The sequence below is a fragment of the Lepus europaeus genome, chromosome 6, assembly GCF_033115175.1.
Source record: "Lepus europaeus isolate LE1 chromosome 6, mLepTim1.pri, whole genome shotgun sequence".
Classification (NCBI taxonomy): Eukaryota; Metazoa; Chordata; class Mammalia; order Lagomorpha; family Leporidae; genus Lepus; species Lepus europaeus.
In genome coordinates this window covers 103,674,996-103,702,782 of record NC_084832.1, presented here as the reverse complement: position 1 = coordinate 103,702,782, position 27,787 = coordinate 103,674,996, and the positions used below count along the sequence as shown (strand labels likewise).

The following is a 27,787-nucleotide window of genomic DNA, read 5'->3' as shown; positions in this document are numbered from 1 at the left end:
TCCTGTTCTACCATTTAGGGGATCATCTTCCATATCCTGGAGGAAAATTAGTTCAGTAGGAATTTTCCTATGTCAAGTTTCTCATTTCTAATATTCTTCCATTCTTTATAAATGTGTGAGTCATAACAATGTTTGGAATAATCACTAATCAAACTTCTTATAGCATAGCACAATACATACAAATATGTATATTAATGCACTTAGACACAGAAGGATGTGAGTACATATCACTTAAAAATAAGAACCTTTTATAATAACCAATAATATATTGTATGAATCATTTACCCATTTGAGATTTTTAAAATGAGAAATTTGCAATATAATATTATGTAAATGTGTATACATGTGAAACACTGGCTCATGAAATCTTGGATCATTGTCATCATTGTTATGAATATGGAATTTATTATATTTAACAATGTAGATTTTTTTGGTTTTTAAACTAGAATCAATAGTATACAAAATTCTACTTCACTGATAAAGTGACATATTTTCATAGTTTCTATTGCACCAACTCTCAAAATAGATTTCAATTTTAATTTTAATGTGGCAGACAATCAAGTCATGACTGATAATAGTTTTATGACTGTGAGAGATTCACAGTCTTCAAATATTTTATCTTGTCATGTTCTCCTATTTTCTTATTGATTAGAAACCAATCATGCTGTGATAGAAACAGGTATTTTTAATGACTTATGACTGACCAACAAATAATGCATAAAACCTTTTGTTAAGTGTGTATATTTTTGGTATTTACTATTGGAATAAATGAAAGTTATTTTAATAATATTTATACCATCCTAAAAATTATTTATGATTATTTGATTTCTTCCTTTTGATAATTTATAATAATGTTGTGTTGCTCATTAATGTAATGGATCAGCTTTCAATATACTGATTGCAGTGATAAATTACATCTTTGTGAATGGAGATTTTTTAGTATCTTGCCAATAAGTGTAATCAAAGTTTTCTTTTGAGATAGATTTTTAAAATACGTTCCTTATTAAAAATGCATATGAGTCTTATTAAAATGTCTCACAAAAAGGCTATATAGAGTGCTCGTTGTCACCTAGTCCAGTTTTAGGAAGTTCTAGCCTTCCAGGGGATTCCTTAGGAAATGGGAAAGCTTTTGATGGAAAACTCTTGGACAACCTGTGTAGCAATTCCTTTAAGTCTTTCTACACAGATCTGATGTTTTTGTTCAACTAAATATGAGTGGCCAGAAACCATGAAGCTTCTCTCCAGTTGACTAATTTCCACATAAAAATTCTGTCATTTTCTGTGTGTTGAGTGTGTTACTTTTTTAAGTTTTTCTTAGCTGATACGCAAACCTCATAAACTCAAATTTGGTAGACGTTAGGCAAAGGAAAAAACTGCAAATAATGAAAGAGAATATGTTTTCATTTGCATGCTCACAAATGAGAATTCAGCTTTTACTCCAGCATCAGGTATGGAAGATTCCAGCCCATGAGAAGGATATGTAGATGTAGGGGATCTTTTGAGTTGTTTTCAGAATAGCAGTGTTGTCCATAGATAAAGCATTGGATTCATGCCTTGGTGCTTTTTTCTTCACATTGGCCACAGAATTAAAAAAAAAAATGTTCTTTTGCTGCACATACAGTAAACATGTGCTGGCAGAACTTTGTCATGATATTAAGAAATCTTACTTATGCCAGTGATATAGCCTTGTGTTTTCCTTCCAGACATTGAAAGTATTACCAAACATTGTTTGCATCCTAGTAATGATGGACTTTGATCTTGAAAATATTGCCAGCTGGCGCTGTGGCTTAACAGGCTAATCCTCCGCCTTGCGGCGCCGGCACACCGGGTTCTAGTCCCCGTTGGGACTCTATCCTGGTTGCCCCTCTTCCAGGCCAGCTCTCTGCTATGGCCCGGGAAGGCAGTGGAGGATGGCCCAAGTGCTTGGGACCTGCACCCACATGGGAGACCAGGAGAAGCACCTGGCTCCTGGCTTCGGATCAGCATGAGGCGCCGGCCGCAGCGGCCATTGGAGGGTGAACCAACGGCAAAAAGGAAGACCTTTCTCTCTGTCTCTCTCTCTCACTATCCACTCTGCCTGTCCAAAAAAAAAAAAAAAAAAAAAAAAAGAAAAAGAAAAGAAAAGAAAAGAAAATATTGCTAATTTCTTCATCGTGCTGGTGAACTGCAGTAGTTGCACAGTAATGAAAGTTCTCCTGAACTGATAAAATTTTCATTGCTCTATCAGACTGCAGAATTGCTTTGCTATGGTTGTATTAACATATTAGGATCCAGCTATGATTAATCAAGATTTACAGAGTGTGCAGAAGTCATTGTTCTTAGAGCCTGGTCAGTGATCAACCATATTAGCCTCTGGCTTGTTACTTAACTCAATATATACTATTTGCTCAAAATAGTCAATTGCTCCAACTTTATATATCTTCACTTAAAAAAGAATAGTAGCAGTAATAATACAAGGGTATTTTGGGGAACTTTGGTAGTAGTGTTTCATCATTTTACAGTGATAAACATGGATCAGGCTACGGAGATGAGTGAACATGAAAGAAATGTGACATTGAAGAATGACCGGCAATGTGTTTATATTTTATTTATTGGACCTTGAATGTTTGAGTGATAAAAACATTCAATTGAATATCACAAACTGAGCATACATGTTTGTGTTAGATTTATTTTGACCATATTTGACCATGATAATTTTGACCATCTTATGTTTAATTGAAAGCACATTAGTTAAACACAACTATGCATGCAATTAAATTCCAGAATGATAATACGTTTTTAGAGTGAATTTTGTGCATACATCCTTTTGTCAGTACTGAAGGGTATTAAATTTATACAATTATGTGAATAGTTTAGAAAGAAATCATTTCTACATTGGTTCCAGGAATGATACATGATCACAACCTGTGTTCAAGGACAGGTAAGTTTCCATTCTTGTTAAGAAAGTCATTACTTTCTGTTTTTTTAAAGAATAATTTATTTATTTGAAAGGAAGTGTTGGAGAGGGAGAGAGAGAGAGAGAGTTGCAGAGAGATATTTTTTATCTGATCCTTCACCCCTCAAATGGCTGCAACAGCCAGAACTGGGCTGATCTGAAACCTTGAGCCAGGAGCTTCTTGGATATAGGAGCCCATGCACTTGAACCATCTTCTGCTGCTTTCTCAGGTGAATTAACAGGGAGCTGGATCAGATGGAGCAGCTGGGACTCAAACTAGTGCCCATATGAGATGCCGGCGCCGTAGGTGGCAGCTTTACTCACTAGGCCACAGTGCTGGCTCTTAATTCAAGGTTTTAAATTAAGGAAGATATTTTTGCAGCTCAAATTTACTTTTTTCTTTAAATTATTTATTTATTTATTTGAAAGGCAAGTTATAGAGAGGCAGAGGCGGGGGGGGGGGGGGTGAAGAGAGAGAGAGAGAGGTCTTCCATTCACTGGTTCACTCCCCAAATGGCTATAATGGCCAGAGCTGGGCCCATTTTAAGCCGGATCCAGGAGCTTCCTCTGGATCGCCCACCCAGGTGCAGAGGCCCAAGGACCTGGGCCATCTTCCACCGCTTTCCCAAGCCATAACAGAGAGCTGTGTTGGAAATGGAGCAGCCTGGACTCAAATTGGGATGCTGGCACTGCAGGTGGTTGCTTTACCTGCTATGCCACAGCACCAGCCCCCAAGTTTTCTTTTAACTATTTCAATTTTCTCTTGGGTCTTTGATGCTCAGAATTGTCCACAATCCTATTCACCTTCTATTCTTAAAATTCCTTTAGGGACCCAGCGCTGTGGTAAACCAAGTTAAACTGACACTTCTAACACCAGCATCCCACATTGGAGCACCAAGTCAAATTCCAACCACTCGGCTTCCAATCCGGCTTGCCCTTCCTTCCTTCCTTCCTTCCTTCCTTCCTTCCTTCCTTCCTTCCTTCTTCCCTCCCTCCCTCTCTCCCTCCCTCCCTCCCTCCCTCTCTCTTTCTTTCTTAGATTTCATTTATTTATTTGAGAGGTAGAGTTACAGAGAGAGAGAAGGAGAGACAGAGAGAAAGGTCATCCATTCACTGGTTCACTCCCGAAATGGCCTCAGTGGCAGAACTGAGCCAACTGGAAGCCAGGAGCTAGGAGCTTCTTTTGATTCTCCCACACAGTTGCAGGGGCCCAGGTGCTTGGGCCATCTTCCACTGCTTTTCCAGGCCATAAACAGAGAGCTGGATAGGAAGAGGAGCTGCTGGGACATGAACTAGTGCCTCCATGTGATGCTGGTGCTACAGGTGGAGGCTTAGCCTATTATGCCACAGTGCTGGTTCTCCTGTTCCTTTCTAATGTTCCTGGGAAAGCAGTGGAAAATGACCCAAGTACTTGGACACCTTTTGCCCGTGGGAGATCAGGGTGGAGTTTCTGGCTCCTGGAGTTGGCCTAGCTTAGCTTCAGCAGTTGCAACCATTTGCAGCAGATGAAAAATTTCTGTCTCTGTCTTCATCAATCTGTTTTTAACATAAATAAAGAAATCTTTTTAAATTAAAATAAATAAAATTTCTTTTACATTAAAAAGAGCTTAATCTCTCCTATCTTCTAAAGTTGGTTAATATAAATATAATATAAATCAGTGACATAGGCTTGAAAATGTTGTTTCTGAGGCAATGAAGCTTTCTGCATCTATGAAAATGGCATTGGTGAAATCTATAATAATTAAAACCAATTTGTCAAATATCTTTCTTACTAAAATTATGTGTAAAATGCTAAAATGTGACAGTAGTTGACATCATCATTGACAGCAAGTTATATTATAAAAAGGAACTGCATAATCTTCAATAACTTAATTCTAATAATTATATTAATTCTTGATATTATAAAACTTAAATAGTATTATTTCTTCCTTAAGAAAAGCCAACTCTACATCTGAATTATTTACTTGTTTTTTTATCTTCAATTTCCCACCCTAACTACAAAGTAAGCACCACCAGGGTAGATTCATAAGTGTCTTTTTTTTCTGTTGGCTCCTGGGAGTTAAACCAGCTCATAGAATAGCAGATTCACAAATGATACTATAAAAATAAATGAATGAATGAATTAAACATATTAAAAATATTATGACTGGTCAGCTAATGAATGTAAATCTCTGACAAAGTTGGCACACTGTATAGATATCTTGATTCTGGTTGCATAGCCAGAGACTTGCTTTTCCACAATTCTAGAGAAAACATCAGTATTTATCTCCCTTAAATAAAGGCTTCTTGTGAAAATTGCATTCACTTTCTTTGCCCAGTGTTACTTATAAGGACTAAGGTTGCCTTCAGATAACCAAGGTCTATCTTTCAATTTTGATGTTTTCTGTGTGTTCTAGGAGGTAGAGTTTCAAATTTTCCTAGATGAACCTAAACCTCATGAGCCTAAATTATGTGGAAATTAGACAATGCAAAAACTGCAAATGAAGAAAGAGAATACACCTTCATTTGCATGCTGGCAAATGAGAGTTGAGCTTTCAGTCCAGTGTCAGCTATGAAAGGTTCCAGACCATGGCAAGGATACAAAGTACACGAATGGGAATTCTTTTGAGCTGTTTTTAGAATAATAGTATTTTCCATAGATCTATTTAACTCAGCCGTTAACATGGTACTTTCCGTTCGTGTTGGCCACAGCATTTAAAAGGAGACAATAACCTGACTGCATATTCAGAAACCAAGTGCAGACAGAAATCTAGGTCAGGATATAAAGGAATTTTAATTAAATCAGTGACGTAGGCTTGACTTTGCTTTTCCACACATGGTATTATTCCAAGCGTACTTACCATTGTGGTAATGGCAAAATTTGACAATGGTGCAATGTCTCCATTTTGCTGATGAGCTCTATTGCCTGTGTCAAGAGACAAAAGCTTTCCTCTGCTGATCAGATCCTCACCTGGTCTACCAACCTCCAGAATTGCTGTGCTTTGAGCAACATAAATGAATTACCCATTCAATTGGTTAATCCAGCTTTTCACAGTGGAGAAGTAAGAACTATTGTTCATGTTGGTGGTAATCAACCATTACAGCAATGGACTTGCTTCTATCATCTGTGTATTTTTATATGATCAAAATAGCGAATTTCTCCAACTTTATTTTTCTCCACCTGAAAAGAAACATTAAGAGGGCTGTTGTAGTGATACTGCTGAGGATTTTGTGGTTTTATTTGTCCTCCTGGAGTGAGTAACATGGTAGGTGAATGGACGTGAGAGAAGCGTGTCTTTCAAATAAAATAAGACCACATGCCCTTTACTACATCATTGATGTATTTTCTCTTCTTAATCGATCCCCAGTGAAAACATGTAAGGAAGATATCTTTCAGTGACAAAGGGCTGCAAGATATTACCACAAGGTCCATGAAAAGGCATGCAAATTGTGGTCTCCTTGTTCCCTTACTGTTTTTAAATAAATGATGTTTTTAAATGATGTGTTTATTTATTTGAAAGGCAGAGTTAGGCAGAGAGAGGGAGAGAGATCTGCTATCCACAAGTTCACTCCCCAAATGGACATAGCCAGGAGCCAGATGGAATTCCAGGCTCCTGACTTCAGCCTGGCTCAGCCCACCTCTGCTGATGAGGGCATTTGGGGAGTGAACTAGCTGATGGAAGATCCAATCTCTCTCTCTGTCTCTCTCTATCTGTAAATCTGTCTTTAAGATAAATAAGTAACTTCCTATTTTATTTTTTTAAGATTTATTTTATTTGTTTGAAAAACAAAGTTACAAAGAGAGGTAGGGACAGAGAGAGAGGTCTACCATCTGCTGGTTCACTCCCCAGATGGCCGCAACGGCCAGAGCTGTGCCGATCTGAAGACAGGGGCCAGGCACTTCTTCTGGTACCATAAACAAGAGTGTCAAGTTGTTAAGTCAACAACAGGAGTCACTGTGTATTTACTTCTCATGTGGGATCTCTGTCCTTAATGTGTTTTTCAATGTGAATTAATGCTATAACTAGTACTGAAACAGTATTTTACACTTTATGTTCTGTGTGGGTGTAAACTGATGAAATCTTTACTTAATATATACTGAATCGATCTTCTGTATATAAAGATAATTGAAAATGAATCTTGATGTGAATGAAATGGGAGAAGGAGCGGGAAATGGGAGGGTTGCGGGTAGGAGGGAAGTTATGGGGGGAAAAGCCATTGTAATCCATAAACTGTACTTTGGAAATTTATATTTACTAAATAAAAGCTTAAAAAACATACAAAAAATATAGAGGATGTGAATAATACAAATAAAAAGTTTAATCTGGAATATAAATGCAGATATTTTCTTTTCAAAGAAAATTTACCTATTGCAATTATAGAATGTGAGAGCCTAAAATCTCTCATTATATGCCAAAGAACCTCTATTATACAAAATGTATTTTAGTACTAAAATTTATTAATGCCTTACTGATACAGTAATAGTATTTTAATGGTGACTATTTTACATAGAGAATAAGTTAAATTACTAATTTATCCTAGGTAACATTAAAAAGAATACATCTTATGGCCACTGTCAAACTTAGATTGGAATAAAAAGAAAAGCATTTTCTAAAATAAGTTTTAATCTTTCAGTCAGCTGGAAAATTCACAGTTATAGCAGCATTTACTGTAAAGTGTTTAAAAGATGAACTGGTCAATTGTTTATCTTAAGCAGACAGAAATGAGGGGCCATTGTTGTAATGCAGCATGTTAAGCATTTGATGACATACAATATCCACTCATGATTAAAACTTTGTGATAATCAGGTAACAGTAAAGAAGTATAGTTCTGCATAGATTCCTACAGACCTACTTCTAAGGGTACAGCTTAAAAACTTGCCATGGGACCCCAAATTCCCTTAAGCTGGCTGGTAAAAATAGCGTTCTAAGTGTTATAGAGATCAGATGACTAGGATTAAGTGTTAAAGTGATCATATCGATAGGACTAAGAGTTTGGTAATAATAATAGATAGAATCAAAGAGAAGTGAATGTTCCAACATGGGAAATAGTCCAAACAGCAGACTCATGGAGTGACAATCACTCTTCCTTGAACCTGCAGTATCTCCACTTTTATTAAACTGTCTCTTCCCGGACTATCAGTGTGCTCCCTTCCTATTCCGCCATCTTGCCAGGACCAAGAGTGTCAATTGTTAAATGAACAACAGGAATCACTGTGCACATGCTCCCCATGTAGGACCTCTGTCTTTAATGTGTTGTACTATGCGAATTAACGGTAAAACTACTACTCAAACAGTCCTCTATACTTTGTGTGTCTGTGTGGGTTCAGTCTGTTGAAATCTTTACTTAGTATACACTAAGTTGATCTTCTGTATATAAAGATAATTGAAAATGAATCTTGATGAGGAATGGGATGGGAGAGGGAGTAGGAAGGAGATGGGATGGTTGCAGGTGGGAGGGAGGTTAAGGGGGGAAAAAGCTGCTATAATCCAGAAGTTGTACTTTGGAAATTTATATTTACTAAAAAAAGTTGAAAAAAAAAAAGAATATTGGGTGATCACTGATGTCGTACATAAGAGTGTTCATTGTTAAATTAACAACAGGAGTCACTGTGTGCTAACTTCCCATGCAGGACCTCTGTCCTCAAAGAGTTGTATTATGAGACCTAATAGTGAAACTTGTTCTCAAAGAATTACTTTGTTTTAGTGTATTAAGTGGAGGATATTCTTATGTCACATAAATTATGGTCATGTCTAAGTGCTTGCAAAAGACGTATCATTTTTGGGTTCTTCTTTAAAGGTAATTAAGTCCCCCCCCCACCAAAAAAAAAAAAAGGCAAAATTACCATCATGATGCAATGACTTTGAACAGCTCTTGTCTGGGCTGTTGAAAAATAGCTTTTGTTCTTGTTTTTTGTTTTGCTATATTTTTCTTTCTCTCTTTCTCTTTCTTTTCTTCCCTCATACAAAGTGCTGAACCCTTTGCCCAGAATAATCTGTGTATAAAGATAAATGAAAAAAGATCTTAGTGAAAAACAAGACTGAGACCAAGAGAGGGAAGAAGAAGAGTGGTAGGAGTGTGGGTGGGAGGGTGGGTATGGTAGGAAGAATCATTATGTTCCTAAAATTGTATTTATGAAATGCATGCAAATAGATAAAAATATAGAAATACAAGAGGACTGGGATGCATATAAATATACATGTGTGCATATATCCTTATGGAAATCAGAAAGATAAATAAACATTCTTTTTTTTATTTTTTATTTTGACAGAGTGGACAGTGAGAGAGAGAGAGAGAGAGAGAGAGAGAAAGGTCTTCCTTTACCGTTGGTTCACCCTCCAATGGCCGCTGCAGCCAGCGCACCGCACTGATCCGAAGCCAGGAGCCAGGTGTTTCTGGTCTCCCATGCGGGTGCAGGGCCCAAGCACTTGGGCCATCCCCCACTGCACTCCCGGGCCACAGCAGAGAGCTGGCCTGGAAGAGGGGCAACCGGGACAGAATCCAGTGCCCCGACCGGGACTAGAGCCCAGTGTGCCGGCGCCGCAAGGTGGAGGATTAGCCTATTGGCGCCAGCTCATAAACATTCTTCTTAGTGCTGGCCGCACACTTTAGGAATAGTGCCCCTCCCCATCATGTAATGACTTTGTCAGAAAACTCTGATATTTTATGGCAAGAACTGTGGTGCAGAGTGGAATGGTCCCTATACACACGTGAGTTTAAAGTGTTTCAGAAACCTCAGTGCTCAGGAGGTCCCATTTGTCAAATTAGACTCTTATTGTCTGCTGTATGTATTACAATATTGTAATGTTAACCAAAATTCAAGCTGTCAGAATAAAATGTGTTCAGGTGTGAATAGCTCAAACAATGTAAATCAGTATACATTACTTTGCATGTGAGCAAATGAGAATTCAGCATTTCCTTCATCATCAAGTATAAAAGGATTTCCCCTACTGTGTTTACGTCCACAGGATCTGCATGAAATTCATTTGTAGTTTCTGGAAAATACAAAGATTTTTAAGAAGAGAGACATGAATAATCCACTCGAAAAATTGATGTTTGCTGACTTGATATTGTGCACATGAGAATTTTAAATGGGAGAAATGTTACTAAATTTTTAAGAATCAGATAAATCATAACCTTTTAGACAAACACATTAAGATATTGTACCTGCAATATTCAAATTTGATACATTCATTTTTAGATGATGAATACTGTTATACTAAGCATAGTTACAGTAATTCTAGGTGTTGAGTTCATAATTGGAAATACAGGTAATGGGTTCATAGTAATGGTGAACTTCATTGACTGGGTCAAGAGAAGAAAAGTCTCTTCAGTTGATCAACTCCTCATGGCTCTGGCCACCTCCAGAATCTGCCTACTCTGGATAGTACTCCTAAGTAAGTTGTCTTCTGTGCTTTGCCCATTTTTATTTTGGACTGAAGAAATATTAAAAATGATTAATGTTACCTGGACTACAATCAATCACTTTAGTGTTTGGCTTGCTACATGCCTCAGCATCTTTTATTTTCTGAAGATAGCCAATTTTTCTAACTCTACTTTTCTCTACCTAAAATGGAGAGCTGAAAAGGTGGTCTTAGTGACACTGCTGGTGTCTGTGGTCATTTTATTTTTAAATATTACACTTACCATCAAAGAGATTGACATCTGGGTTGCGGGATATAAAATAAACAAGACTTGCAGTTCCAGCTCAAAAGACTCTTTGTACTTTTCCAGGGATTTTTTACTCAACTACTTGGTATTCACCATCATACCCTTCACTGTGTCCCTGATCACTTTCCTCCTGCTCATCTTTTCTCTGTACAGACATCTCAGGAAGATGCATCTGAGTGCCGCAGGCTCCAGAGATGCCAGCACTAAGGCCCATTTTCAGAGCTTGCAGACAGTGGTTGCCTTCCTCCTCTTATATGCTGTTTTGTTTCTGTCTCTTTTCATGCAAGTTTTGATTTCTGAGTTATGGAGGAAAAATGCAATCATTATGCTTTGCCATGTTTTTGCAATGACTTTTCCTTCAAGCCACTCGTGCGTCCTGATTCTAAGAAACAAGAAGTTGAGACAGGCCTATCTGTCTCTGGTGTGGTGGCTGAGGTGCAAGTTCAAAGATGCAGAATCCTAACTTCCTTCTACCATCTGGGGAATTATCTTCATTATTCTGGGGGAAAGTTGGTTTGTTAGGAATTCTTGTATGTCATAGTTTCTCTTGTCTGGTGTTCTGGGATTTTGTATAAATGTAAGAATTTTAACAATGTTTGGAATAATCCCTAAATAAGTATATACTATGCCTCAGCAGAATCCATATAAGTATGTTTGTTAGGGTACTTACACAAAGAAGGATGTAGATACAGGCCACTTAAACAAACAAGACCTTTATTATAATGAATAATATGAATGTTGAATGAATAATTCACCTTTTTGAGATTTTAAAATTGAAAAACATAATATAGCATACTATTCATGTATACATGTGAGACATAGTGACTAAAACAGAATTTCATAATTGTATATGTATTCTTTTTTTTTTGACAGGCAGAGTGGACAGTGAGAGAGAGAGACAGAGAGAAAGGTCTTCCTTTTTTCCGTTGGTTCACCCCACAATGGCCGCTGCGGCCGGTGCGCTGCAGCTGGCGCACTGCGCTGATCCGATGGCAGGAGCCAGGTGCTTCTCCTGGTCTTCCATGGGGTACAGGGCCCAAGCACTTGGGCCATCCTCCACTGAACTCCTTAATCTAGAAAAATTCCTTATATTTAAGATAAGAAATTCAAGATAAAATACAGACTTTTAGAAAGCACATAAGCTGTCCATTGTGTTAAATAAGAGATCCCATTTATAAATGTTTGTAGAAATTCCTCAATATCATGAGGCTAACTTATTACATTTTCTTATGTGTATGTAAGTTTCATATTCAAGACCTTGGATCATATTTATCTTTGTTAGGAATATGTAATATGTATTAAAAATACATATATATTTAACAATATAGTTTGCTTTTTCTTTTGGGTTTTAACTAGAACTAATGATATATGAAATTCCAGTTCACTGATCATGTGGCAGATCTTTGGAGCTTCTATTGTACCAAGTATTAAAACATGTTTTGATTTTAATATAATAGGCTACGAAATCATGACTGATGTTAAATTTATAATTGGATATCACTCTGAAAGATTTGTAGTCTTGTTATGTTGTATATTGTTATGTTGTCCAATTTTACTATTGGTTAGAAATCAATCAAGTTGTCATAAGAAAAGATACTTAAGTGACCTATGAATGATCATATATAATTCTTAAAACTTTTAGTTACCTGTATATATCCTTAATATTTGTGTTATGGAAGAAATGAAAGTTATTTTGATAATACATATGAGGGATTGACATGTGGCACAACAGGTTAAGCCACCACGTGCAGCACCAGCATCCCCTATTGGAGAACAAGTTGGAGCTCTGGTTGCTCCACTACTGATCCAGCTCCCTGCTAATACACTTAGGAAAGCAGCAGATGGTAGTCTAAATGCTTAGCCTTCTGCCACCTACACAGGATACCCTGATGAAGTTCTTGGCTGCTGAATTTGGTCTGGCCCACCCCTGATTTTTGCAGCTATTTGGGGAGTGAACAATTGGATGGAAGATCTATTTATCTATCTCTTCTCTGCTTCTCTCTGTATGTCACATTGCCTTTCAAATTCATACATTTTTAAAAATAACAATATAGGTGAACATTTTAATAAATTAAATTTTTTACATATTTTACATATTTACATTATTTTACATATGTTTATACAATGTGGAGTAAAGGTAATGAAGTCATGGTCATGTTAAATCTACAGCAAGACAGAATTCTGCATAATTTCAGAAATGAAAAGTTCTTATTCATGTCTTGTCAGACCGAAACCCCTTCCAACTGCAAGCTTAGTGTTGGAATAGATTTTCTAGTTCTATTGTAGCCCATTCATTCATTATTCATTAAACAAATCTATGTCGAATGTATTTTTAAGTGGTTTTGGAGATATTTTAGTAAGAAACATATACTATAAAGTAAAAAATTGGCATATGCTAGAGGTAGCTAACAACAGAATGCTGTAATATTGTATAGAAGGGAATCCACATATTTTGTAACTGTTTAACACTCACAAGCCTCCTATGGGGAGACACATGTTCCAAGACATCTAAAGTCATGTCCTGTAGTGCATGCAGGTGCAATCACAGGGCTCCAGTAATGACCACAGCAGAACTAATGCTCTGCAAACTCCTCTACAGGAATGGGCTGCTCACAGTTACATAAGGAATCTTGTGGGTGCAGAGAAAACACAAAAATATATAAAATTTTGGTGCTTGGGGTTGGGGCTGTGGCTTGGCTCCTGCAGTGGCCAGCATCCCATAAGGGTGCCCATTCGAGTCCTGGCTGCTCCACTTGCAATCCAGCTCTCTGCTATGGCCTGGGAAAGCAGTAGAAGATGGCCCAAGTCCTTGGGCCCTTGCACCTGAGAAGGAGATCCAGAGGAAACTCCTGGCTCCTGGCTTCGAATCGGCTCAGCTCCAGCCATTATAGCCACTTGGAGAGTGAGCCAGTGGATGGAAGATCGCTCTCTTTTACTCTCTCTGCCTCTGCCTCTCTGTAATTCTGCCTTTCAAATAAAAAGATTTTGGTGCTCATATGAATAATTCTTAATTTTTAAGATGATATTCAGACCAGCGCCATGGCTCAATAGGCTAATCCTCCTGCGGAGCCGGCACACCGGGTTCTAGTCCCGGTCGGGGCGCCAGATTCTGTCCCTGTTGCTCTTCTTCCTGTCCAGCTCTCTACTGTGGCCCGGGAGTGCAGTGGAGGATGGCCCAAGTGCTTGGGCCCTGCACCCGCATGGGAGACCAGGAGAAGCACCTGGCTCGTGGCTTCAGATCAGCGTGGTGCGTTGGTCGCAGCGCCCCAGCCGCAGCGGCCATTGGAGGGTCAACCAACGGTAAAAAGGAAGACCTTTCTGTCTCTCTCTCTCTCTCACTGTCCACTCTGCCTGTCAAAAAAATAAAAAATAAAAAAAGATGATATTCAGATCTTGATGTATGTGTACATACACATGTGTAATATTAGTGTTTTGTTTGCTGAGTTAGGCAGTTGCCTTAATAAATTGAGATGTGTGCTTTGTGACTTAAACTCGTTTATTTCTTTTGTAGATAAAAAATTATGCCATCCTTATAGAATTACTTAAAATAATTATTTTAATGCTTTCAATTATTAATTTATAATACTAATTTTTATTGTTTGTCCATTAGTGATTTGTCTCAACGTTCAAGACATTAATTGATTGTGCTGATAATTAACATCTTTGTATGTGAAGACTTTTCTAGGATTTGCCAATAAGTATAACAATAATTGTATTTTTGAGATAAATATTTGAAAAATAAACTTGAGAAAATCTCTCTTATATCTTCCAATAAAACGTTGTGTTAAAATTTGTTTTCCCTGATCGGCGACAACTAACTGAGCACCAAAGGGGAAACCTGTGGAAGTGAAATGGGCACTATGAGAAACAGTGACTTGCCCAGCTCTTGTCCTGACTGTTGATGTACAATGTAAATATCCATTTTAGTATTTTTTTGTTCTAGTACTAGTGGTTGAACTCTGTAATTAACACACAATTATTCTTAGGTGTTTAAATTTTAACCGAAAAGTGATCCCTGTTAAATATAAGAGTGGGAAAAAGAGAGGGAGGAGATGTACAATTCGGGACATGCTCAATCGGACTTGCCCCAAATGGTGGAGTTAGAAATGTGCCAGGGGATTCCAATACAATCCCATCAAGGTGGCATGTACCAATGCCATCTCACTAGTCTAAGTGATCATCTTCAGTTCACAATTGATCACACTGATAGGTCTAAGAGTCAAAGGGATCACACAAACAAGACTAGTGTCTGCTAATACTAACTGATAGAATCAAAAAGGGAGAGAACGATCCAACATGGGAAGCGGGAGACACAGCAGACCCATAGAATAGCAGATGTCCTAAACAGCACTCTGGCCTCAGAATCAGCCCTTAAGGCATTCGGATCTGGCTGAAGAGCCCATGAGAGTATTTTAGGCATAGAAAGCCAAGACACTCTGGCCAAAAAAAAAAAAAAAAAAAAAAGACCTAAATGAAAGATCTCTGTGAGTGAGATCCCAGTGGAAAGAACGGGGCCATCAAAGAAGGAGGTACCTTTCTCTGAAGGGAGGAGAGAACTTCCACTTTGACTATGACCCTGTCGGAATAAGATCGAAGTTGGCGAACCCTAAAGGCTTCCATAGCCTTGGCAACTCATGACTAGAGCCTAGGGAGATTACTGATGCCATAAACAAGAGTGTCAAATTGTTAAATCAACAACAGGAGTCACTGTGTACTTTCGTCTCATGTGGGATCTGTCCTTAATGGGTTGTCCAATGTGAAGTAATGCTATAACTAGTACTGAAACAGTATTTTTACACTTTGTGTTTCTGTGTGGGTGCAAACTGATGAAATCTTTACTTAGTATATACTGAATCGATCTTCTGTATATAAAGATAATTGAAAATGAAAAAAAAACTTGGTGTTAAATTGAAAATTGCATAGAAAATTAATCAATTCTTAAAAAAATATCATGTAGGATCTCTGTCCTTAATGTACTGTACATTGTGACTTAATGCTATAACTAGTAATCCAACAGTATTTTTTCACTTTGTGTTGCTATATGGGGGCAAACTGTTGAAATCTTTACTTAATATATACTAAACTGATCTTCTGTATATAAAGAGAATTGAAAATGAATCTTGATGTGAATGGAAGGGGAGAGGGAGCAGGAAATGGGAGGGTTGTGGGTGGGAGGGAAGTTGTAGGGTGGGGAGAAGCCATTGTAATCCATAAGCTGTACTTTGGAAATTTATATTCATTAAATAAAAGTTTAAAAAAAAGTGTTAAATGTGTTTTGTTATATTTAATAAGTGCCCATATATTTCCCTTTTCTTAGACCACTTACAATAATGTCCCATTTTTTTTATTTTTTAAATATTTTTTGAGAGTTACAGAGAGAAGGAGAGACAGAGAGAGAATTTCAATCCACTGGTTCACTCCCAAAATGGTTGCAACAGCTTGAGCTGGGCCGATCTGGAGCTTCTTTCAGGTCTCTCACATGGTGCAGGGGCCCAAGCCCTTGGTCCATCTTCCATTGCTTTCCCAGGCCATTAATATCTGATGTTAATGGTGGTTCATATAGTGATGGATGCCTTCCATTCAATATCATTTTTATGTCATTTTATTTATTTTTTTCATTGACAGATAAAATTGAATGTAGTCACCCTGTGCAGCATGTTCTGTAGTCATCTCCTCCATTGCAAAATGATCAAACCCAGCTAATTAATATATAAATTCTTTCATGTAAATATCTTTGATGTCAGAATCCATTTTATTCAACTCAACATTATATAATTAACTGTAGTCAAAATATTGTGCCATTTCTTAACTGGACTGTTTTGTTTTTGAATCTATTGAGCTCTTTATAGATTCTGGATATTAACTATTTATCAGTTGCATAGTTTGCAGCCATTTGGGAGATCTCTTTCAGTCTCTCCATCTCTTTCTGTCACTCTGCCTTTTAAATAAAAATTTTAAATAATTATTTAAAAAGAAAATAATTTCTCAAAATTAGTATGCAAAGTTCTATAAATATGAGAATACAAAATAAATGGATAATATACTCCTGATTTTTTATGCCATCAGCTTAATAATGCATGGTATAGCAATAGATTTTTCAGAATAATGGAGCCATTTGTATTTCAAACCTGTTCTATCTTCCAAATGAAGGTTTTGTGATCTACATATATTAATGAGTTATTTAGAACTCTCAATTATCTCAGGAAACTATTGCTATTTTATGCTGTAAATTGGGCTACAGGTATGTACCACAGTACTTATATTTCACTGAACAGTCAAAGGTTGGTGAGAGCATTCAATACATAACAACAATGAGGAAAGTCGACAAAAATCACCTAATCATCTCTATGGATACAGAGAAAGCATTTGATTAGTTTCAATATCCTCTCATGATAAAAATCTAGTGAAATCAGCTATAGAAGGAAAATATATACCATATGAAGGCAAAATATGAAAAGGCCACAGCCCACATCATATTGAATGGGGGTTGGAGTGAAAGCACAAAACATTTCTACTAAGATCTTGAATCAACAAGGATGTCCACTTTCACTACTCTTATACAATATGGTTCTCATTGTATGAAAGGAAAAAAGTCTGATTTTCCTGCTTCATTGGTATAGATTAGAAACATTCACCAAATCAACAAAAACACAGGAATTACGGAGTTAGGTTCAGTAAGGATATCACATGCTGAAGTGTGTGTGAGTACAATTTAAGGTAATGATAGTCAATATGCATCCAATAATTAATCTTGCTTTGACTGAGGCCATATAGGCTAATTTAACAAGGATAAGAAAAGTACCACCAGTCCCTGTTTATTTAAAGGATATGTGAGTGCAGTCATCAATTCCATTTCTAGGAGACTGTGGATACATATTTTATTCATTTTCTTACCTATATAGGACAGTTTCTGAGGTTTTTTTGGTCCTAGTGCAGTAATATTTCTTATTTTGCAGGTCAGGAGTCAGTTGCCATATCTGTCCATCTCCATCACATATTCAGGAAGAGATAAATGACTCCACCACACTCCATAGATCCAGGTAAGATACATCCCAGCCAAAGCTCACGTCCATGGTCAGGTGGTGTCTGACAATGGGAAACTTCCTCCATTCCAATGGGCCTTCAGGGTATTTCTGAAACCCCAGGTATTAGTGTTAGCTCAGCCTCATTCCTAAAATTCCCAGAGTAGACAGATGTGCTCACCTTTCTCTGGGAACTGTTGAGTAGCAAATGGTACAGATCTTAGGAGAGCAGCACGCGAACACATCCTGAATGCTCCTGGAGTTACTTTAGGGCCATTTATAGAGGGGGATTAGACTCACTTTAGTCACTGAAGTGTGGATCTCTGAAGTGGCTTAAGCCTAAGAACTGAGTGAGGGGCTTGGCTTCAACTTCAAATGCTGACCTCAGGAGTCACCATTTCAGCTCCATATTCCCCCTGGTTAATGGTCTTTACCGCACTACAAAATCTCTGGGCCCATTGCCTAGTGAACACACTCTAGCCAGATTGATCACTCTCTGCTTGATGGGCTTTGACCTCTGCCAAGTCACCATAGGTCTGTGTAGCCCGTGCTTGGTCTTCACTGTGCCTAACCATTGGTTGGCACTGCTCACCCTGCAAATGCTCCTAAGGACATCACCCTCTTCTGTCTCCTTTGCTAATTCTTTCTATCTATCCCCAGCTCCTACCAACACACATTGAAAGTAAGACATAGAGCATGAGTTGGATTCCTCAATTTCTGACTAAATGAACTAACTTTGTTGGTGGTTTTATAGGACCTCATTACTCTCAAGGTAAACAGTTCAATAGACATTAACCAAGTTGATTATTCATATGTATATTTATTTAAATATTTACTTATTTTAGTTACACAGAGAGAGGAAGAGAGAGAGAGAGAAATCATCCTAATGCAGGTTCACTTCCCTGATGCCCACAACAGCCAGGGCTGGCCCAAGTTGAAGCCAGGAGCTAGGAACTTCTGGGTCTTGCACATGGGTGCCAGGGCCCAAACACTTGGCCCATCTTCTGCTGTTTTCCCAGGCCATTAACAGGGAGCTTGATCAGACTTGGAGCAGCCAAGAACTGAATCGGCATCCATGTGGGATGCTGGCGTTGCAGGCAGTGGCTTTACTGGTTACACCACAGAGCTGGCTCATGATTATTTTCATATTTTATATTTATATCTATTCAATTGTTTGCATCAATATATAAATGCTTCATATTAGGCAGTCTGTTTCTCCTCCCTTCAACGTAAATGTTGCCTTTAAGAGCAAAAATCATGAAGTCGATTTTTAGTAGTAAATTTCTAGAATTTAATTAGGAATGATTTTGTCCCTGTATCTACTTTGGTTTTAATTAATAGAAATGTAGGTGTTGACAAAATGACAGGTTTAGAATTGCTACTCTTTTTTTTCAACTTTTATTTAATAAATATAAATTTCCAAAGTACAACTTTTGAATTATAGTGGCTTTCCCCCCATAACCTCCCTCCCACCCACAACAATCCCATCTCCCACTCCCTCTCCCATCCCATTCTTCATCAAGATTCATTTTCAATTATCTTTATATACAGAAGATCAACTTAGTATATATTAAGTAAAGATTTCAACAGACTGCACCCACACAGACACACAAAGTATAGAGTACTGTTTGAGTAGTAGTTTTACCGTTAATTCGTTAAGTGATAATGATTTAAGTAGGTAGATATTTAGAAAGACTTCTGGTTGATTAATTTTTATTACTTAACATATGGTACAAACCATTTAATGAGTAAAAAGAATTAAAATATATCCACTTTTTTTTTGACGGGCAGAGTGGACAGTGAGAGAGAGAGAGACAAGGAGAAAGGTCTTCCTTTTTACCATTGGTTCACCCTCCAATGGCTGCCGCGGTAGGCGCGCTGCGGCCGGCGCACCGCGCTGATCCGATGGCAGGAGCCAGGTGCTTCTCCTGGTCTCCCATGGGGTGCAGGGCCCAAGGACTTGGGCCATCCTCCACTGCATTCCTGGGCCACAGTAGAGAGCTGGCCTGGAAGAGGGGCAACCGGGACAGAATCCGGCGCCCTGACCGGGACTAGAACCCAGTGTGCCAGCGCCACAGGCGGAGGATTAGCCTATTGAGCTGCGGCACCGGCCAAAATATATCCACTTCTACATTCACATAAATACAATTTTTTTTTCAAGATTTATATATTTACTTGAAAGTCAGAGTTATACAGAGAGAGAAGGAGAGGCAGAGAGAGAGAGGGAGAGGTCTTCCATCCGATGGTTCACTCCCCAATTGGCTGCAACGGCTGGAGCTGCGCCGAACCAAAGCCAGGAGCCAGGAGCTTCTTCCGTATCTCCCATGCGGGAACAGGGGCCCAAGCAATTGGACCATCTTCCACTGCTTTCCCAGGCCATGTCTGAGAGCGGGATTAGAAGTGGAGCAGCCAGGACTCAAACTGGCGCATATATGGAATGCCAGCACTGCAGGTGGCAGACGCCACAGCAGTGGCCCCATAAATACGATTTTGACATTGAAATGGATGAATGACAGAGCTCTTGTCTCAGGCAGTGACTTATTTCATGTTTTCTACATGGAATGGGAGTAAATCACCCTCCCTGAAAATCTCACTTTGTCTAAAAAACTCTGTCCCTGACATCTACTGATCAGATGACAACCTAAGCTATCACCAAAGCAAAGTGAGGAGGTGTGGCGCTGGGGTTCTCTGCAAGAGCTCCTATGGGGTGGCGGTAGGCTGCACTGGGAACCCATGTTCTGTGGCTTTTCTAAAGGCCTGTGAGGTTTCAGTAGCAACACCCACTCCACACACTCCCCACCCCCTCAGTTGTTTGCATTTCTCTTTGCTTATTTTCCTGAGCTCATCTTTGTTCCCTGGATTAGCCAAGCCAGGAGGACCTCGCTGTCTCTACACTAATGGTATGTTTGTGCCTGTAATCTCAGGAGTTTTTCCTTTTCTCTTAAATATGCCTGCGCTGTTGATTTGGCCTTTTCCCTGAATTTCTCTGGACATAATTTAAGTGGGGATATTTTCAAGGTTGATTACTTTCACTCTCTTTGCTCAGGATTGCTCCAGGGCACAGCAAGTGCAGTTAGCCCTGCAAACCTTATAATTGCCTGACAGTTTGAAGGTTATCATATTTGTTCTGCCTTGTTTGGCTACTGTCACTGAATTTATTTGACTGATGCAGTATTGCCATTCATAACTACCAAGGATACCTGTTTTATGCCCCCATTTTTACCAGGCAATATAGGATCCCTTATGTGAGTGTAATGTGATGCCTGCAATGTAGGTCATGGAACAGCTCTAGGTGGAAAGTGAAGGAATGTGGATACAATCTGAAGATGTTTGGTGCTGATCCAAGAGGTATCCTTCTCCACAAGGGAAAAGCCCAGAATGAAGAAGATTTTTTTTTCATTTGTGGTGTGTGCTACATGGGACAATAGCTTTCCATTTTTTCCCAGAAGCCTAGAAATAATTGTAAGAGGGTACACAGTGTTTCTACTTAACACTCTATAATCAAATGGCCATTCTGCAAATTACTTAGAAAATGTCACAGAACTGAACATTGCTAGATGTATAATAAATGACATTGTTATGTAAAGTTGCTGACTTGTATATGACGAAATGACAAATCTGAGTTCTTACAACAGAAACAGAATAGGAAGGAAATGCATGTGTGTGTGTGTGTGTGTGTATGGGTATTCCCATGTGAAAACTAGAGAGAAAAATAAATATTTTAGGAATAGTCCTCCACACCTCCAGGACATTATTGGACCACTCTGGGGTTTTGTAGGAAAAATGTTGGTGCAAGTGTGTAAGGCCACTATACACATTTGACTTAAAGTTTTTCAAAAAATCTTAGTGCTTAGGAATTTTCATTTGTCAAATGAGATTCTAATTGCCTGCTACATGTGTTAGAATATTGCAATGTTTTGTAACAGAATTCAAGTTGTCAGAAAAAAAAATGTGTTCATCTGCCAATGGTTCAAATGATATAACTAAATATACCTTTGTTTGCATGTCAGCAAATGAGAATTCAGCATTTCCTGCAACATCAACTGTACAAGGATTTTCTCTACTGTGTATGAAGCTCACGGTAACTGGATGAGGCTCATTTGAAGTTCCTGGAAAACACAAAGATTTTCATGAAGAGAGATATGAAAATCCACTAGAGAATCTTCATGGTTGCTGACTTTTCTATGCCAAAATTCATGGGAGTGTATTACTGAATTTTCAAGAATTTGATAAACATAGCCATTTAGATGAATGCATTCGGGTATTTTACCTGTGATATTCAAATTTGATGCATTCTCTAATAGACGATGGGTAGTATTGTACTAAGCATAATTATAATTATTCTTGGGGTGGAGCTTGTAATTGGGAATCTGGGCAATGGATTCATAGCACTGGTCAACATCATTGACTGGGTCAACAGAACAAAGATTTCTTCAGTTGATCAACTCCTCACTGCTTTGGCAATCTCCAGAATTGCCCTGCTCTGGGTAACATTCCTAAATCAGTTGCTTTCTGTGCTTTCTCCAACTGTGTTTTGGTCTGTAGAAATAATGAAAATGGCTAATATTATCTGGCTAGCAAGCAATCATTTTCAAATGTGGCTTGCTACAGACCTCAGCATCTTTTATTTTCTGAAGATAGCCAATTTTTCTAACTCTACTTTTCACTACCTAAAGTGGAGAGTTGAAAAGGTGATCTCAGGGACACTGCTGGTGTCTTTGGTCCTTTTGTTTTTAAGTATTGACCTCATAAACACACATACTGATTTCTCGATTGTTGAGTATACAAGAACCACAACTGTCAATTCCAGTTCAAATGAATCCTTATACTCTCCCAAGCATTTTTTACTCAGCTACATGATGATCACAACCATACCCTTTATCATATCCCTGACAGCTTTCCTCCTGCTTATCTTCTCCCTGTGGAGACATCTCCAGAAGATGCAGTTCAGTTCCATCGGGTCCAGGGATGCCAGCACCGAGGCCCACTTGCGAGGCGTGCAGTCTGTGGTTGCCTTCCTGCTGTTATATGCAGTTTTCTTTCTGTTTCTTGTCATGCAGCTTTTTATTTATTGGTTGCAGCACGAAGTTGTGATCACTATGCTTTGCCATGTTTTTACACTGGCTTTTCCTTCAGGCCACACATGTGTCTTGATTCTGCAAAACAAGAAGCTGAGGCAGGCCTCTCTGTCTGCATTACGGTGTCTGAAGTGCAGCTTCAAAGGTGCAGAAACCTCATTTCCTTCTACTAGTTAGAGAATCATATTCTGAAGGAAGATCAGTTCATGAAGAATTGGTTTTAGTCTTTTCCATTGTTCCACCATTCTGTGTAAACACGTGAATTTTAACCTCAATAACTGGAAAAATCTATCACAAAGTATATTATTCCTTAGCAAGATATATATGTGTGTGTGTGTGTTTATTAGTGTAGTTACATACATCAGGATGTGAATACAGATAAATAAAATATAAAAGCCCTTTATAATAACCAATAATATGAATAGTGTATGACTCATTCACATTTTTGAGGTTGTAAGGTAGGAAATATATATATATATTTATATTTATATATGTGAGACACAGTGACTAAAATAGAATTCATAATTATATATATATTCTTGTTAAAAAAGATTTATTTATTTGAGAGGCAGAGTTACAGACAGAGAGAGACGGACATATTCCATCCATTGGTCCACTCCTAAAGTGGCTGCAGTTGAGGAGTTGGGCCAATCCAAAACCAGGAGCCAGGAGCTTCTTCCAGGTCTCCCACACGGGTGCAGGAGCCCAAGGACTTGGGCCATGTTCCACTGTTTTCCCAGGCCATTAGAAGGGAGCTGGATAGGAAGTGGAGTGGCTGGGACTCTACCTGGTGCCAACATGGGATGCTGACACTGCAGGCGGCAGTTCTACCCACTACACCACAGCACCAGTCCCTATGTATTTTAATATAGACTGAATGCCTAATATTTCAGTGCAGAAAGGTAAGATAAAATACAGACTGTTAGAAAGCACATACTCTAAATCTGTTGTGTTAAATATGAGAGACCATTTAAAAATATGTGTGGAAATTCCTCAATATTATGAGGTTACTTTATTCTAATTTGCATATGCACAAATTTGTTTCACAATCAGGAAATCTTGCATAATATTCATCATTTTTAGGAATATATAATTTACCTTCAAAATATATATATATATATTTTTTTTAACAAGCAGAGTGGACAGTGAGAGAGAGACAGAGAGAAAGGTCTTCCTTTTGCTGTTGGTTCACCCTCCAATGGCTGCCACGGTAGGCGCGCTGCGGCCAGCGCACCGCGCTGATCCGATGGCAGGAGCCAGGTGCTTCTCCTGGTCTCCCATGGGGTGCAGGGCCCAAACACTTGGTCCATCCTCCACTGCACTCCCTGGCCACAGTAGAGAGCTGGCCTGGAAGAGGGGCAACCGGGACAGGATCGGTGCCCCGACCGGGACTAGAACCCGGTGTGCCGGTGCCACAAGGTGGAGGATTAGCCTAGTGAGCCGCGGCGCCGGCCCCAAAATATATGTATTTAACAATGTAGTTTTTATTTCTTTTGTTTTCAAATTAGAATTACTATTATAGGGGGAAAAAAAAACCTTTTCATTGATATAACAGCACATCTTTGGAGCTTCGATTGCACCAAGTATTAAAAAAAAGTTTCAACTTAGATATGATAGGCTAGTAAATATTGATGTTAGTTTAAGAATTGTACATCACTCTGAGAGACTGATAGTCTTGGTACATTTGATCTTGTCATATCTCCAATTGATTAGAAACCAATCAGACTGTTATAGGAACAGATATTTATAGTGATTTCTGAGTGATCACATATAAATTCATAAGTCCTTCCGTTGCCTGTATGTGTCATTAGTATTTGTTTCGTGGTAGAAATGAAACTTCTTTTAATAATATATTTGAGGGGTCATTTTGTGGTTAAGCTCCACTCACAGTGCCAGCATCCCATATTGGAGCAACAGTTCGAGTCCCGGCTGCTCCATTCCCAGTCTAGCTACCTGTAAGTGGGCTTGTGACAACATCAGATGATGGTCCAAGTGCTTAGACCTCTGAAACCCCCATGAGATACTCAGATGGGATTTCTGACTCCTGGCTTTAGCCTGGACCACCCATCCCTGGCTGTTGTGGTCTTTTGAGGAAAGAATCAATGGAAGAACTCTCTCTCTCTCTCTCTCTCTCTCTCTCTCTCTCTCAATGATTTCTTTCAAATAAATGAATAAATCCTTAAAAAATAATAATATATGTGAAAACTTTTCAATAAATTGAACTTACAAATTAGAGTAAAGGTGATGGAATAGTGGTGATGTTCCCTATGTTCCATGTGCTAAAACTTTAGTGTGAAATAATTCCGGATAATCTAGAAAATGAAAAGTTGTTTATTTACATCTTATTGTAACAAGGAAATCCACACCAACATCCAGCTTGGTGCTTGGAACAGATTTTATAGTTCTCTTATTGTATTCCACCCATTCATTATCCATTGAACAGATCTGTGTTGAACATCTTTCCTATGTGATCTTGGAGACATATTAATAAGAAATCTATTCTATTTTAGATATAATTGCTAGCACACAGAAAATAGCAATTACCCAATAACATTCAAGAGTGACTGACTACATATTTGAGTTTGTGTGTCTGCCATATCAGTGCTGAAGTATATAAAATTTAATATGAGTAGGTGAAAGCTTAGAAAAAATCATTTCAATAATCGGATGAAAAAAGAAAGAAACATGATCATGAACTATATTCAATAGTGTGTTTCCAAATTCATTTAGGAAAGTCATTACTTATTGGTACTGAATTAAGGAAACTGTTTTTTAAGTTGAATTTTGATTATATATCTATCAATTTTCTCTTGTATCTCTGAGTCTCTGGATTGGTCATTGATTTTTTTCTTCCATTCTTAGAATTCCTTTTCTATTTAAGAATGGTTGAATCTATCTTATGTTCTAGAGGCGATCAGAATAAACATAGTATGGAATATGTTATACATAATACAATTAACCTCTGTACTTCTATGAAATTGCTATCTGTGAAATCTATACAATGATTCTTTTTACAATTTTATTTAAGGCATACAAATTTCATGTACTTCATATATACAGATTCAAGGACATAGTGATACTTTCTACCCCACCCTCCCTACTGCCCACACTCCCACCTTTCTTCCTCTTCCCTTTTCTATATCCATTCTTATTTTTTTTTTTACAAAGATCAATTTCAATATAAGTTCTGGCTGTTCTGCTTCTGATCTGGCTTCCTGCTAATGTGCCTGGAAAGGCAGTGAAAGATGCCTCAAGTTTTTTGACATGCTTCCCATGTAGGAGATCATGATAGAGTTACTGGCTCCCCAATGTGCTCTGGACTATGTGTTTTTACAGGTTAATCTTTTTTCACATTGACAGATAAAATTGAATATGTTTCCTGTAGGCAGCCTTTAGACAAATCAAGGCCAGTCTTGGCTTGTGGAGTTCTTGGGATAAGAAAGTCACATGCTCCCATCCTGAAGGAGGATGATAATCAAGAATACTCTGTTAAAATTATCTGTGCCACCAGAGGCCCCAATAAGTTGCTTATGTATGTTGTTATCTTTTGTGCTTCTTTGTGCTGGTTATGTATAAATACCACCGAGACATTGGAATAAATGAGCCTTGATCAGCCTTAGTGTCTTGGCTCCATTCTTTGCGATCTCTTGTCCCTCTTTTCAGTCCCTCTCCCTCCCTTAGGTTCTGTTCGACTGGTGTGGCTGGCCCACACAAGTGGCTCTCGAACAGGGACCTGAGTAAGAGGGATAAAGAGAGGATCCTCGCCATAAAGGCTGCAGCGATAACAGAATAATGAAAGGAAGATGGTAAGTACCCAATACCGCTTGCCTCCAGGATAGGTGTGAAAGGGGCAATTATGGGACAAGCACAAGGTAAGCAGGCCATGATAAAGGCTGTAAAGACTCTATTGCAGATGCTGGGAATAGGGTTAAAAAAGCGAGCCATAGAACAGTTCATTGATGCTATAGAAATAGTCAGTCCCTGGTTCACTGAAGAAGGAGTCCTGGATGAGCAACAATGGGATTTGCTCCGAAAGGAAAAGATTTAAATGCGCATTTACAGAAACAAAGCAAGCCGTGATAAAGGCTGTAAAAACTTTATTGTAGACACAGAGAATAGAGTTAAAGAAACAAACCGTGGAGCAATTTATCAGTGCTGTTGAAAAAATTAGTCGCTAAAGAGGGTGTTGTAAATGAAAATGTAACTACTTACACTGGGAGTGAAAAATATAGATCAGTGTACACTGGATACCCCCACCCTACATTTAAATATTTCAGCTGAAGTAAATGTTACATGTTACAACTTTAATATTACTATGTAAAATGAGGAATTGTGGTGACAAGGTGTCCAGACTATCCATTCTGTTTTTGTATTATGTACTAACTCTACCCTTATTATTGATAGGAATGCTTGGGCAGATTATGCTTGGTTTGCTTTACAAAAAAAAAATGTAAATCAAAATATGCCACAAATAGTTAAGATTCCACAAACCTGCAAAATGTAACAGTTACAGATAATAAGAGGCTAATTCCCCCTCAGATATATTTCAATTTATCTTTAAAACACATTGAATATTATTGTGTTTGATTGCTTGATGTATACTTGTGTGAGAAATTTGTATTGTATTCTTATGATGTGTTAATTGCGCCTACACCTCAATGCAACCCTCGGGCCAAATGTAAGGACAGATTTTTGAGATGGAGAGGCTTGTATCTAGGTTTGGCTCTGATAAACAAGTAACTTTGCTGCCAGAGAATCTCCTCCTTCTCCTTGGGAGCCTGGCCAGTTCCCTGGGAGGAGGATAAAGGAATGTTTCTGATAAACAGGTCGGCATGCTTCGTGTCTCGGCTCTCTGGCCAAGATCCGGGACTGGATGCACTGCTTGCCTAAAATCTTGGCAATGAGCCACCCTTGTCCTTGGGGACTTTAAGAGGGAGCCGGAACAAGCCTCTGCTGCTGCTGTTTCATCCCGGGGGGAACATGCAGTCAAGCTGAACGTTAAACGTGCCCGTGATAATTACTAATGATGTTTGATTCTCAGTATGGATCCTTTTCCGGTGCTGTGTGAAGATTGCCTAGTGATGACTATAGTACTGTAAATT

At 38.4% G+C, this 27,787-nt stretch overlaps 2 protein-coding genes across 2 annotated transcripts; both read left to right on the top strand.

The window, feature by feature from the left end:
* Positions 1-10,118: 10,118 nt before the first annotated feature.
* Positions 10,119-11,048, top strand: LOC133762180 (taste receptor type 2 member 14-like). Its single transcript, XM_062195216.1, has one exon. It carries the CDS (start codon positions 10,119-10,121, stop codon positions 11,046-11,048), a length of 930 nt encoding a protein of 309 aa, XP_062051200.1.
* A 10,866-nt stretch (positions 11,049-21,914) lies between these two features.
* Positions 21,915-22,862, top strand: LOC133762179 (taste receptor type 2 member 14-like). Its single transcript, XM_062195215.1, has one exon. It carries the CDS (start codon positions 21,915-21,917, stop codon positions 22,860-22,862), a length of 948 nt encoding a protein of 315 aa, XP_062051199.1.
* Positions 22,863-27,787: the final 4,925 nt, after the last annotated feature.

Excerpts from the sequence above, each read along its gene's own strand:
- LOC133762179 (XM_062195215.1), top strand. The coding sequence starts at position 21,915 with ATGGGTAGTATTGTACTAAGCATAATTATAATTATTCTTGGGGTGGAG.
- LOC133762180 (XM_062195216.1), top strand. The coding sequence starts at position 10,119 with ATGAATACTGTTATACTAAGCATAGTTACAGTAATTCTAGGTGTTGAG.